Source organism: Cyclopterus lumpus, chromosome 22 (genome assembly GCF_009769545.1).
Source record: "Cyclopterus lumpus isolate fCycLum1 chromosome 22, fCycLum1.pri, whole genome shotgun sequence".
Lineage (NCBI taxonomy): Eukaryota > Metazoa > Chordata > Actinopteri > Perciformes > Cyclopteridae > Cyclopterus > Cyclopterus lumpus.
In genome coordinates this window covers 8,857,704-8,869,983 of record NC_046987.1, presented here as the reverse complement: position 1 = coordinate 8,869,983, position 12,280 = coordinate 8,857,704, and the positions used below count along the sequence as shown (strand labels likewise).

Here is a 12,280-nt window from a genome sequence, read left to right as displayed (position 1 = left end):
AGTAAAAAAGACTAAATTCAAAAAGCACTATTTCCTGTAATTTTCACCACTAAAAAGTGTTTATTATTAATTATCTCTTGCTCTCCCAGTCAAGAATGAGAATAAAAAGCAAGAGCTAAAATAAGAGTTGATGGTGGCTGAAATAATTATTCCTGACAATCATATATATACCATTCAGATGAATGTATGCTGATTGTAAGTGCACTCTAGGTAACAATGAATGTTTAGTGTTTAGTTTCTCAGAAATGAAAATCTTGTAGTTGTTGACTCATGATGTTGTCCTTTCAATCAATTGTTTTGGTGTGAATTGCTTAGTGTTTGTAGATATGTCATGCATGTATGTATTGTGACATTTTTTACGACATACGATTCTATCACTTTTTATGGCATGTTTTTTTACATTTTGTCTGACACACTGTGACTTAAAAAAAAATTATACAGACTTTTAAAATATATTTGATGACATATGATAGCAATAGCAAGTTTATTTCTAGTCAATGTGCAAAAAATAACAACCATGTATGAAATATAATTTTAAGATAAAAAGTATGTAAAATATATATTAAATAGTGTGGTCATAAATAGAGTGTAATATAAATAGAAGATAAGCAATGTAAAATAAGAGACATAGTAGCTCCCATGTGCAGCTATTAGCAAGTATTAAAACTAAATAATTGATATCAATAAAAGTATTAATATCAATAGGATTATTAACATATATTAGAGAGTATATTATATATCTTAGTGAACTGGTATACAAGCTGTTATTGTGCATATCAATGCCTGCATTGGGTGACTTGTGGGTCATCATGCAGCAATAGCCACCTGGTGACTCCCTAAACTCTGTGTGACTCTGGAGTGTTTACAGACTCCTGTTATCTGTATAACTGTGTCTCTTCTTGCAAGACTAAATAATTTCAAATTCTGTTTTATGATATTCGTCATTTCAGCAGCCGGTAAGGTACATTTGCCACCACAGGACCTTATGAGGAACACAGATATGTACAGAAGACCCACTGATGTTACGCAGATTTATTGAACAAAACATTTAAATTGTCCGAGATTACACAAGTGCTGTAAAGGTAGTGGTGTAATTTCCAATTGCCTCCTAATTGGCATAAGTTGAAGAAGAAAAGTGCTTAAAAATGTAAATTGATCCTTCATGATTTTCAAATAAGTGCAGCCAGTCCTAACGCAGCTCCTCCGACGCCTGCTCCCGCGGTGGCTGCAGCCACATTGGCAGCTGCTGTCAAACCAGCTGCACCTACAACAAGAGGAATATGACGTCAGGATGATGGGGCTACAGACAAGTCTAGTCCTCAAGCTAAAAACACTAACACCATGATATCATACACAGTACATTAAAGTCGACCTCACACTGTATACCCAAAGATGCACATTTCTATTATGACAATGCAAAATGACCATTATGATACAACTGTTAAAACCACAAGATTCAAATTCATTTAAAAAAACAATTAACGGTGTTTACCCATTGCCTGCAAAACAGCCACTGTGCTTCCGGCGGCCACTACTCCCCCGTTAGCGACAGCAGCAGCCGACATCATGCTCGCAGCATAGGAGCCTGCTGCTATCCCAACTGAGGTTAAACCTACGGCCCCCAGAACAATAGGAGCCCCGACCAAACCAACCACTGCACAAGGACAATCATGTGTAAAGTATAGTGTGCTACTTTGTCGAGGCCACTTTAAAAATGGATAATGCATTTACAATAAAACTGTTCAAATCAGTGGGAAAAGTAAACCCATTTCTTTCATAAAGGCTGTTCAAAGTCTTACCTGCTCCTCCTCCCAAAGCCACGAACGTTACTGAAACACAGGATGAGAACCGAAATCATCATTTGCACTTCATCTGGCATAATCAGAGACATGTTCTGTGGTTTTATAAGAAAAGCATAGAAGTAGAAGTGTCAGCGCATTAAAATAATACATCAGTATTGTGAAAGGAACAGTGATACTCACACAGCCCCATCTCTCTGTCTACTGGACTCTGGACGACTGGGCAGGCTTTATATGCTGAGGGTGAGTTTCATTTCTCATGAAATGAAACTACGAATCTGAACTAAAGAGGGCGTCACAGAGTCCACTTAACCCAAATAGACTGACGTATTTACAATGTCTGAGGTGGTATGTCATCCCGATATGTGGAACATATGAACAAAGACAAAAGACAGAAACACTAAAGAGTTGCTAAACCAGTTTAGTTCTGACTGCTCCTTCAAACCTGCATTCAGGTCAAACTTTCATCTTCAAGACACGGAAGAAAATAATGTTTTGTTCTCGGAGGGGATACATTTTATTTTTTAAAGAGTAAAGTGCAATGTTAAGTATTTATACTTAAAAGATCACAATAGTGTTATTCCAGCATGTAAAGCATGCAGCTACTGTGAGGATAAATGTCTTCAACATTTATATTTATATAAACCAAGTTTATAAGCATTCGAGGCATTTCTTCCCTTATGCTTTCATGATCAGCATACCACCCCAGCCTATTTCTTTAGGATTCTGCACATAAAACATACCCAAACTGAAAAAGGGTGTATCTCCTCTACCACAAGGGCTATTTGAATAATGTTGGTGTCATAATAATAGTAAACACTTGTGAGAATACTCCAGATGTGTAAATATCAGCCTATGTTACTGGTTAAGATTAAATGAAGATGGCACACAGCACAAATTAAAAAAGTTACAGGTTCGCCTTGTAAAAAACACTTATATGTTGATTATCTCTTTCATATGATTATCTCTTTCATAAATTATGAATATGATACTTGAGTTCTTATTTTTACTATTGTGAGTTGTTTTTGTAGCATTTGAAAACGGCTTACAAATTACTGTAGCTTACGTTCTGCTGTTTAATTTGATGTGAAACATCATGATATTATTTTATCATTATCTTTCCAGAGTCCCCTAATTTGCCCCCTTATTTGGGGGCCGTGGGGTGTAAAAGATTAAGAATGGTGACTGAATTATCTTGGGGTGTGAAATTGTTAGTGTCTAAGGAGAGGAGCCAATGTGATAAGACACAGCCCGGATTGACATGATCCTATAAACACACAGCTGATAATGTCCCGACTATGCAGGTCCCCTCAGCTTTATCGTATCTTTCATTCGTATTTGGGTTTTATGGTCCACAACTTAACTGTGACCAGAAAAAAAATGCTCCTTTCATTTAAAAAAAAAAAAAAAAAAAAAAAAAAAGCTAATGAACCTTCCAATCACTCACTCAGTCCTTTTTGGTGGACATGATGAGGAAAGTAAAAGTTTACAGATGACACACAAGAACCAGAGTCGTTCATAGGTTACACAGATGTATTGAACACAACATTGGAGAAGTCTGACATCACATGAGTTGTTTAGTAGGTACACTGGTGCACTTTTCTTCAGCGGAAGAAGCTCGCCAGCCATCCCACTGCTGCTCCAGTGCCTGCCACAGCTGCAGTCGCAGCTCCTGACAGACCAGCTGCACCTACAAGCACGATTTAACAGGTAGTATAATGTGGCGCTACAGAGACAGACAACAGTGTAGGATGTCGTGATACTTCAAAAGACATAATAGGGCACATAATGCCCCTGTGCTTATCATTCCAGCAATGATCATCCCACCATTAAGATACAAAAACTAAAAGTATTGTTCTCAAGCTAGACGACTGAATGAAACAGTGGAACTATTGTCATCACAATGTATACTTACTGCACTAACTATCTACACACGCTTTGTAATCTCTATTGTGACAATGTTACATTACTGTTTTGTACCAAACACACCTGGGATCTTGTGTTTTTGGGCATTTTGAAAAGTAACACAGCACGTGATCCTCCTTTTGTTATTGTTCCAGCACTGATCATCTCACCATTATGACACAACAGTTAAAAACTACCTTAACAATATATCGTTGAGATGTTTACCCATTGCCTGCAAACCAGCCACCAGCCCTCCTGCTGCCACTCCTCCCCCGTTAGCGACTGCAGCGGTCGACATCATTTTCGCACCGATGGAGCCAGCTGCTATTCCAGCTGCTGTGAAACCTGCTGCTGCCAGAGCAACAGGAGCCAGGACAACAGCACCTACTGCGCATGGGCAACAGCGCAGCAGAGGAAACTGTGTTACGATTTGTTTGGCCACTTCAAGATAGATCGTTCACGATACAGGTGTAGCATAATTTTTCGACATGGTGTGTGACGTTCAATTGAAAAAGTAAACACTGTGATGAAGGCTCCCAAAGTCTTACATGCTCCCGCTCCAATGGCCGCAGCCTTCACTGAAACACAAGATAAACAGCTGGCTTGATCAACGACATGGTTACAATCATCACTATATGTTCATTCGGAAACCATACAAGTTAAAGAATCAGTACTTTAGATGAAATATATTATTGCCAAAGGAACAGATGCTCACTCAAAGGATCCATGTGTCTTCCTTGAGTGTCTGGAGAAACGACGCACGGTTCAATCTGGACAAAAGAGGACAGACGGTAACTTATGAAACAAACTCTATTAACCAAAGGAATAACTTGTATTGCACTTAAAACGTGTTTAATCGAAGAACAGAAAATGAAAGGCAAATTAAAATAATGTACGGATGGTGAATGATCCTCTAACTCTCCAACTGATGGTTCACAGGGGCTTTATTGATGATACTGTAACGTCCGACCCAAAAACACGCCTTGAACACATCGTCACAGTAAAAACTAAGCATTATACTATTTGTTCTTAACAACACGATAAGCTCAGACAGGGTGCTAGAGGCACTCGACTTTCACAGGAGTGATACGACACTTCCATGATGCAGCTAACAGACTAACCCGAGTCGCAACTGATCCGGGACCAGCCAGCTAGCGTGACGCAGTTGGATTACGGTACATTCAACCAACAACGCACCATTTGTAGCTTCACTTCAACACACGTTCACCCAACTAAGGAAAACACAAATATATACAATATAATAACTCAATATCATTATCAATAACAATAGACAAACCGTGAGTTCTTATATGAAAAGTATCTTTCTTTGGGACGACACAGCTTCCGTTATTGATATTCCGTCTTGATCTATTTCCCCTACCGTTCAAAATAAAAGCACGTCTTTATAATGTAGAAATTAAACAGCTTCGCAGGAGCCAACATGAAAACCAGCTTCATGTATTATATCTAAGTCTGACGGACAGTATCGAAGAGTATTTACATGAGGCATGTCTGTCATTTGAACTTTTCTATTATTGTTTTATTAAAACAAAACTTACCGCAAACCTGCGGCTACTTTGAGGAGAACATGTCTTCACCTTTTATGTCTATGTCTATCAACAGCTGATTGCAATACAAGTGGAGAATTGAATTAAAAACTTTTAAATGAATATATGTGCCAAGTCATATCTAATGGCCGAATACATAATAATTTAATTCTCCATCATTTCATTCATATGATGAACGACTCTGTGAAAACACCTTGATGTAATGCTGAACGAGCTAAATGAAATGTATCAGTGGCAGCAACGCTTCCTCAGGTCAAAGTGCCTTTATGTTGTGTTTAGTGGAAACAGAAGCTCATCTGCTCTTTACAAAAAGTTAGACGCTCAATATCGAAATTATTTTCTGTTTAACTTGTCCGATGAACATCACATAGGCACGGCTGCAGTGACCTATAACTAATAACTGCATTGACATCAAGCCTGAAATATCTCAACAAGTGTTGGGTAGATTTCCATGAATTGTTGTACACATATTTATGGTCCCTAGAGGATGAAGATGACTTTGGTGTTCTGACTTTTCCTCTATAGCGCCACTACGGGGATAACATTTCATTTCACTTCACTTTAACAGCCACACATTCAGAGTTAGTGGAATTTGTTTTCAGTACAGCATGAAACACTAGAATTATCTCCACTAGTTGTTTGGCTCCGCTAACAAGTCAAGCTGCAGTGTACCTCCAGGTCACAGTGACCGTGACCTTTGACAACCAAATTCGAATCAGTTAATTCTTGAACCTTGAACCCAGGTGGACGTTTATGCCAAATTTGAAGAAATTCCTTCCAGTCATTGCTTAGATATTGCATTCACGACTATGGACCGGACACAAGTTTTTATTACAATGCAAGGATCAGAAATGAAGATGATGTGAAGAAGAGTCTGTGTGATAGGACACAGACCTGGGCCTTAACCCACTGTCTCCTTTCCCACAGGAAGCTCCAGATTCAATGGCATGCAGGGGTTGATGTCAATGTCCTGAGAGCTTGATAGCATTGCTTGTGTAGGAAGCAGAGAACAAACACATGTCAGTTGTCAGAGATCACAAAAGTGCTGTTTAGTAAGCGAGCCAATTTAATTTTCAATTAGCTCTTTTATTTCGCCAAATGATAAAAATAGATTTAACTGCAGATTAAGCTGAACCAACGGTGAACACAGCTGCAGTGGCTCCTGCCAGACCGGCTGCACCTAGAGCAAGATCACACAGGTTATATATCAGAATATGGAGCTACAAAGAAGCTGAGAGAGTCTTGTTCTCAAGCTACATGAACCACTGGCATCACAGTGTGGTTCGTATGATTCAATTGGAGCCTACCTAAATACTACAAGTTGTTGAATACTGCACCAGTTACGTAAGATTAGTAATATATTGTGAGAATGCTAAATTACTGTTGTTTGCCAGACATTTAATCTTAACACATCACATGGTTACCATTGTTTATTGTTCCAGCTCTGATGGTCTCACAAAACTGATGTGCTTGTATTTCTGTGCTTTCAGAAGTAAAGACCTTCTTTAAAACCCAATGCACGCCTGCATGTGTGCAACAATAAATCTGAACACAAGATGGCGCCAACCGTTAACCATGGATGTGTAAATGGAGAGCCGCACCAGCGACTCATGCATCTGGACTTAACCAAAGATTAAAACTACGGCGTCATCGAATAACCGGAAGCGAAAGTTATTTAATTAACAATTCATAATTCTTTAAAACTACTGCACTTATTAACGAATACTAACTTTTCGTTTTCGTTTTTATTGTGTTTCTGAACTATTAGTGCATGTAAATGCCATCCGGTTGTTCTCCAATTAAATGAATATAGGATTTAATTTAATTTGCGAGGAGCCCACCGGTATTTAAATAAAACCGACCAGTCATTTGAACAGCATATTTGCTGAAGCCAGTTGCTTTAATAGCTTATGTTATTGTGTCCAGAAGTCAAAGTTTGATCAATATTCAACAGTTAACGTGAACCTCAATAGGATTATTAACATATATTAGAGAGTATATTATATATCTTAGTGAACTGGTATACAAGCTGTTATTGTGCATATCAATGCCTGCATTGGGTGACTTGTGGGTCATCATGCAGCAATAGCCACCTGGTGACTCCCTAAACTCTGTGTGACTCTGGAGTGTTTACAGACTCCTGTTATCTGTATAACTGTGTCTCTTCTTGCAAGACTAAATAATTTCAAATTCTGTTTTATGATATTCGTCATTTCAGCAGCCGGTAAGGTACATTTGCCACCACAGGACCTTATGAGGAACACAGATATGTACAGAAGACCCACTGATGTTACGCAGATTTATTGAACAAAACATTTAAATTGTCCGAGATTACACAAGTGCTGTAAAGGTAGTGGTGTAATTTCCAATTGCCTCCTAATTGGCATAAGTTGAAGAAGAAAAGTGCTTAAAAATGTAAATTGATCCTTCATGATTTTCAAATAAGTGCAGCCAGTCCTAACGCAGCTCCTCCGACGCCTGCTCCCGCGGTGGCTGCAGCCACATTGGCAGCTGCTGTCAAACCAGCTGCACCTACAACAAGAGGAATATGACGTCAGGATGATGGGGCTACAGACAAGTCTAGTCCTCAAGCTAAAAACACTAACACCATGATATCATACACAGTACATTAAAGTCGACCTCACACTGTATACCCAAAGATGCACATTTCTATTATGACAATGCAAAATGACCATTATGATACAACTGTTAAAACCACAAGATTCAAATTCATTTAAAAAAACAATTAACGGTGTTTACCCATTGCCTGCAAAACAGCCACTGTGCTTCCGGCGGTCACTACTCCCCCGTTAGCGACAGCAGCAGCCGACATCATGCTCGCAGCATAGGAGCCTGCTGCTATCCCAACTGAGGTGAAACCTACGGCCCCCAGAACAATAGGAGCCCCGACCAAACCAACCACTGCACAAGGACAATCATGTGTAAAGTATAGTGTGCTACTTTGTCGAGGCCACTTTAAAAATGGATAATGCATTTACAATAAAACTGTTCAAATCAGTGGGAAAAGTAAACCCATTTCTTTCATAAAGGCTGTTCAAAGTCTTACCTGCTCCTCCTCCCAAAGCCACGAACGTTACTGAAACACAGGATGAGAACCGAAATCATCATTTGCACTTCATCTGGCATAATCAGAGACATGTTCTGTGGTTTTATAAGAAAAGCATAGAAGTAGAAGTGTCAGCGCATTAAAATAATACATCAGTATTGTGAAAGGAACAGTGATACTCACACAGCCCCATCTCTCTGTCTACTGGGCTCTGGACGACTGGGCAGGCTTTATATGCTGAGGGTGAGTTTCATTTCTCATGAAATGAAACTACGAATCTGAACTAAAGAGGGCGTCACAGAGTCCACTTAACCCAAATAGACTGACGTATTTACAATGTCTGAGGTGGTATGTCATCCCGATATGTGGAACATATGAACAAAGACAAAAGACAGAAACACTAAAGAGTTGCTAAACCAGTTTAGTTCTGACTGCTCCTTCAAACCTGCATTCAGGTCAAACTTTCATCTTCAAGACACGGAAGAAAATAATGTTTTGTTCTCGGAGGGGATACATTTTATTTTTTAAAGAGTAAAGTGCAATGTTAAGTATTTATACTTAAAAGATCACAATAGTGTTATTCCAGCATGTAAAGCATGCAGCTACTGTGAGGATAAATGTCTTCAACATTTATATTTATATAAACCAAGTTTATAAGCATTCGAGGCATTTCTTCCCTTATGCTTTCATGATCAGCATACCACCCCAGCCTATTTCTTTAGGATTCTGCACATAAAACATACCCAAACTGAAAAAGGGTGTATCTCCTCTACCACAAGGGCTATTTGAATAATGTTGGTGTCATAATAATAGTAAACACTTGTGAGAATACTCCAGATGTGTAAATATCAGCCTATGTTACTGGTTAAGATTAAATGAAGATGGCACACAGCACAAATTAAAAAAGTTACAGGTTCGCCTTGTAAAAAACACTTATATGTTGATTATCTCTTTCATATGATTATCTCTTTCATAAATTATGAATATGATACTTGAGTTCTTATTTTTACTATTGTGAGTTGTTTTTGTAGCATTTGAAAACGGCTTACAAATTACTGTAGCTTACGTTCTGCTGTTTAATTTGATGTGAAACATCATGATATTATTTTATCATTATCTTTCCAGAGTCCCCTAATTTGCCCCCTTATTTGGGGGCCGTGGGGTGTAAAAGATTAAGAATGGTGACTGAATTATCTTGGGGTGTGAAATTGTTAGTGTCTAAGGAGAGGAGCCAATGTGATAAGACACAGCCCGGATTGACATGATCCTATAAACACACAGCTGATAATGTCCCGACTATGCAGGTCCCCTCAGCTTTATCGTATCTTTCATTCGTATTTGGGTTTTATGGTCCACAACTTAACTGTGACCAGAAAAAAAATGCTCCTTTCATTTAAAAAAAAAAAAAAAAAAAAAAAAAAAGCTAATGAACCTTCCAATCACTCACTCAGTCCTTTTTGGTGGACATGATGAGGAAAGTAAAAGTTTACAGATGACACACAAGAACCAGAGTCGTTCATAGGTTACACAGATGTATTGAACACAACATTGGAGAAGTCTGACATCACATGAGTTGTTTAGTAGGTACACTGGTGCACTTTTCTTCAGCGGAAGAAGCTCGCCAGCCATCCCACTGCTGCTCCAGTGCCTGCCACAGCTGCAGTCGCAGCTCCTGACAGACCAGCTGCACCTACAAGCACGATTTAACAGGTAGTATAATGTGGCGCTACAGAGACAGACAACAGTGTAGGATGTCGTGATACTTCAAAAGACATAATAGGGCACATAATGCCCCTGTGCTTATCATTCCAGCAATGATCATCCCACCATTAAGATACAAAAACTAAAAGTATTGTTCTCAAGCTAGACGACTGAATGAAACAGTGGAACTATTGTCATCACAATGTATACTTACTGCACTAACTATCTACACACGCTTTGTAATCTCTATTGTGACAATGTTACATTACTGTTTTGTACCAAACACACCTGGGATCTTGTGTTTTTGGGCATTTTGAAAAGTAACACAGCACGTGATCCTCCTTTTGTTATTGTTCCAGCACTGATCATCTCACCATTATGACACAACAGTTAAAAACTACCTTAACAATATATCGTTGAGATGTTTACCCATTGCCTGCAAACCAGCCACCAGCCCTCCTGCTGCCACTCCTCCCCCGTTAGCGACTGCAGCGGTCGACATCATTTTCGCACCGATGGAGCCAGCTGCTATTCCAGCTGCTGTGAAACCTGCTGCTGCCAGAGCAACAGGAGCCAGGACAACAGCACCTACTGCGCATGGGCAACAGCGCAGCAGAGGAAACTGTGTTACGATTTGTTTGGCCACTTCAAGATAGATCGTTCACGATACAGGTGTAGCATAATTTTTCGACATGGTGTGTGACGTTCAATTGAAAAAGTAAACACTGTGATGAAGGCTCCCAAAGTCTTACATGCTCCCGCTCCAATGGCCGCAGCCTTCACTGAAACACAAGATAAACAGCTGGCTTGATCAACGACATGGTTACAATCATCACTATATGTTCATTCGGAAACCATACAAGTTAAAGAATCAGTACTTTAGATGAAATATATTATTGCCAAAGGACCAGATGCTCACTCAAAGGATCCATGTGTCTTCCTTGAGTGTCTGGAGAAACGACGCACGGTTCAATCTGGACAAAAGAGGACAGACGGTAACTTATGAAACAAACTCTATTAACCAAAGGAATAACTTGTATTGCACTTAAAACGTGTTTAATCGAAGAACAGAAAATGAAAGGCAAATTAAAATAATGTACGGATGGTGAATGATCCTCTAACTCTCCAACTGATGGTTCACAGGGGCTTTATTGATGATACTGTAACGTCCGACCCAAAAACACGCCTTGAACACATCGTCACAGTAAAAACTAAGCATTATACTATTTGTTCTTAACAACACGATAAGCTCAGACAGGGTGCTAGAGGCACTCGACTTTCACAGGAGTGATACGACACTTCCATGATGCAGCTAACAGACTAACCCGAGTCGCAACTGATCCGGGACCAGCCAGCTAGCGTGACGCAGTTGGATTACGGTACATTCAACCAACAACGCACCATTTGTAGCTTCACTTCAACACACGTTCACCCAACTAAGGAAAACACAAATATATACAATATAATAACTCAATATCATTATCAATAACAATAGACAAACCGTGAGTTCTTATATGAAAAGTATCTTTCTTTGGGACGACACAGCTTCCGTTATTGATATTCCGTCTTGATCTATTTCCCCTACCGTTCAAAATAAAAGCACGTCTTTATAATGTAGAAATTAAACAGCTTCGCAGGAGCCAACATGAAAACCAGCTTCATGTATTATATCTAAGTCTGACGGACAGTATCGAAGAGTATTTACATGAGGCATGTCTGTCATTTGAACTTTTCTATTATTGTTTTATTAAAACAAAACTTACCGCAAACCTGCGGCTACTTTGAGGAGAACATGTCTTCACCTTTTATGTCTATGTCTATCAACAGCTGATTGCAATACAAGTGGAGAATTGAATTAAAAACTTTTAAATGAATATATGTGCCAAGTCATATCTAATGGCCGAATACATAATAATTTAATTCTCCATCATTTCATTCATATGATGAACGACTCTGTGAAAACACCTTGATGTAATGCTGAACGAGCTAAATGAAATGTATCAGTGGCAGCAACGCTTCCTCAGGTCAAAGTGCCTTTATGTTGTGTTTAGTGGAAACAGAAGCTCATCTGCTCTTTACAAAAAGTTAGACGCTCAATATCGAAATTATTTTCTGTTTAACTTGTCCGATGAACATCACATAGGCACGGCTGCAGTGACCTATAACTAATAACTGCATTGACATCAAGCCTGAAATATCTCAACAAGTGTTGGGTAGATTTCCATGAATTGTTGTACACA

The 12,280-nt window shown here is 39.1% G+C and overlaps 4 protein-coding genes across 6 annotated transcripts; all 4 read right to left on the bottom strand.

Annotated features, from left to right (window-relative positions):
* Positions 1-1,017: 1,017 nt before the first annotated feature.
* Positions 1,018-3,215, bottom strand: LOC117751328 (interferon alpha-inducible protein 27-like protein 2A). Its single transcript, XM_034563129.1, has 4 exons — positions 1,983-3,215; positions 1,800-1,829; positions 1,493-1,654; positions 1,018-1,264 (listed from the first exon to the last, which is right to left on the bottom strand). The coding sequence occupies exons 1-4, from the start codon at positions 1,990-1,992 to the stop codon at positions 1,170-1,172; spliced, it is 297 nt and encodes a 98-aa protein (XP_034419020.1). The 5' UTR covers positions 1,993-3,215; the 3' UTR covers positions 1,018-1,169.
* A 99-nt stretch (positions 3,216-3,314) lies between these two features.
* LOC117751329 (interferon alpha-inducible protein 27-like protein 2A) lies at positions 3,315-5,130 on the bottom strand. 2 transcript variants are annotated; one of them, XM_034563131.1, is made up of 5 exons: positions 5,002-5,130; positions 4,420-4,474; positions 4,253-4,282; positions 3,930-4,091; positions 3,315-3,483 (listed from the first exon to the last, which is right to left on the bottom strand). In XM_034563131.1, exons 2-5 carry the CDS (start codon positions 4,430-4,432, stop codon positions 3,404-3,406), a joined length of 285 nt encoding a protein of 94 aa, XP_034419022.1. In that variant the 5' UTR covers positions 4,433-4,474; positions 5,002-5,130; the 3' UTR covers positions 3,315-3,403. The 2 variants fall into 2 exon arrangements, with proteins under 2 accessions (XP_034419022.1, XP_034419021.1); XM_034563130.1 differs by having other exon boundaries at positions 3,315-3,489; positions 5,002-5,129.
* Positions 5,131-7,557: 2,427 nt separating this feature from the next.
* LOC117751325 (interferon alpha-inducible protein 27-like protein 2A) lies at positions 7,558-9,753 on the bottom strand. The gene is made up of 4 exons (XM_034563126.1): positions 8,523-9,753; positions 8,340-8,369; positions 8,033-8,194; positions 7,558-7,804 (listed from the first exon to the last, which is right to left on the bottom strand). The coding sequence occupies exons 1-4, from the start codon at positions 8,530-8,532 to the stop codon at positions 7,710-7,712; spliced, it is 297 nt and encodes a 98-aa protein (XP_034419017.1). The 5' UTR covers positions 8,533-9,753; the 3' UTR covers positions 7,558-7,709.
* Positions 9,754-9,854: 101 nt separating this feature from the next.
* Positions 9,855-11,670, bottom strand: LOC117751326 (interferon alpha-inducible protein 27-like protein 2A). 2 transcript variants are annotated; one of them, XM_034563128.1, is made up of 5 exons: positions 11,542-11,670; positions 10,960-11,014; positions 10,793-10,822; positions 10,470-10,631; positions 9,855-10,023 (listed from the first exon to the last, which is right to left on the bottom strand). In XM_034563128.1, the coding sequence occupies exons 2-5, from the start codon at positions 10,970-10,972 to the stop codon at positions 9,944-9,946; spliced, it is 285 nt and encodes a 94-aa protein (XP_034419019.1). In that variant the 5' UTR covers positions 10,973-11,014; positions 11,542-11,670; the 3' UTR covers positions 9,855-9,943. The 2 variants fall into 2 exon arrangements, with proteins under 2 accessions (XP_034419019.1, XP_034419018.1); XM_034563127.1 differs by having other exon boundaries at positions 9,855-10,029; positions 11,542-11,669.
* Between the last annotated feature and the right edge of the window lie 610 nt (positions 11,671-12,280).

Bases quoted from the DNA above. Each gene is read 5' to 3' on its own strand.
- LOC117751326 (XM_034563127.1), bottom strand. The intron at 10,632-10,792 runs GTAAGACTTTGG...GCCCATGCGCAG, and splicing joins GGCCATTGGAGCGGGAGCAT to TAGGTGCTGTTGTCCTGGCT. The intron at 10,030-10,469 runs GTAAACATCTCA...TCGTGCTTGTAG, and splicing joins GGCTGGTTTGCAGGCAATGG to GTGCAGCTGGTCTGTCAGGA.
- LOC117751328 (XM_034563129.1), bottom strand. The intron at 1,655-1,799 runs GTAAGACTTTGA...GTCCTTGTGCAG, and splicing joins GGCTTTGGGAGGAGGAGCAG to TGGTTGGTTTGGTCGGGGCT. The intron at 1,265-1,492 runs GTAAACACCGTT...CTCTTGTTGTAG, and splicing joins GGCTGTTTTGCAGGCAATGG to GTGCAGCTGGTTTGACAGCA.
- LOC117751329 (XM_034563130.1), bottom strand. The intron at 4,092-4,252 runs GTAAGACTTTGG...GCCCATGCGCAG, and splicing joins GGCCATTGGAGCGGGAGCAT to TAGGTGCTGTTGTCCTGGCT. The intron at 3,490-3,929 runs GTAAACATCTCA...TCGTGCTTGTAG, and splicing joins GGCTGGTTTGCAGGCAATGG to GTGCAGCTGGTCTGTCAGGA.
- LOC117751325 (XM_034563126.1), bottom strand. The intron at 8,195-8,339 runs GTAAGACTTTGA...GTCCTTGTGCAG, and splicing joins GGCTTTGGGAGGAGGAGCAG to TGGTTGGTTTGGTCGGGGCT. The intron at 7,805-8,032 runs GTAAACACCGTT...CTCTTGTTGTAG, and splicing joins GGCTGTTTTGCAGGCAATGG to GTGCAGCTGGTTTGACAGCA.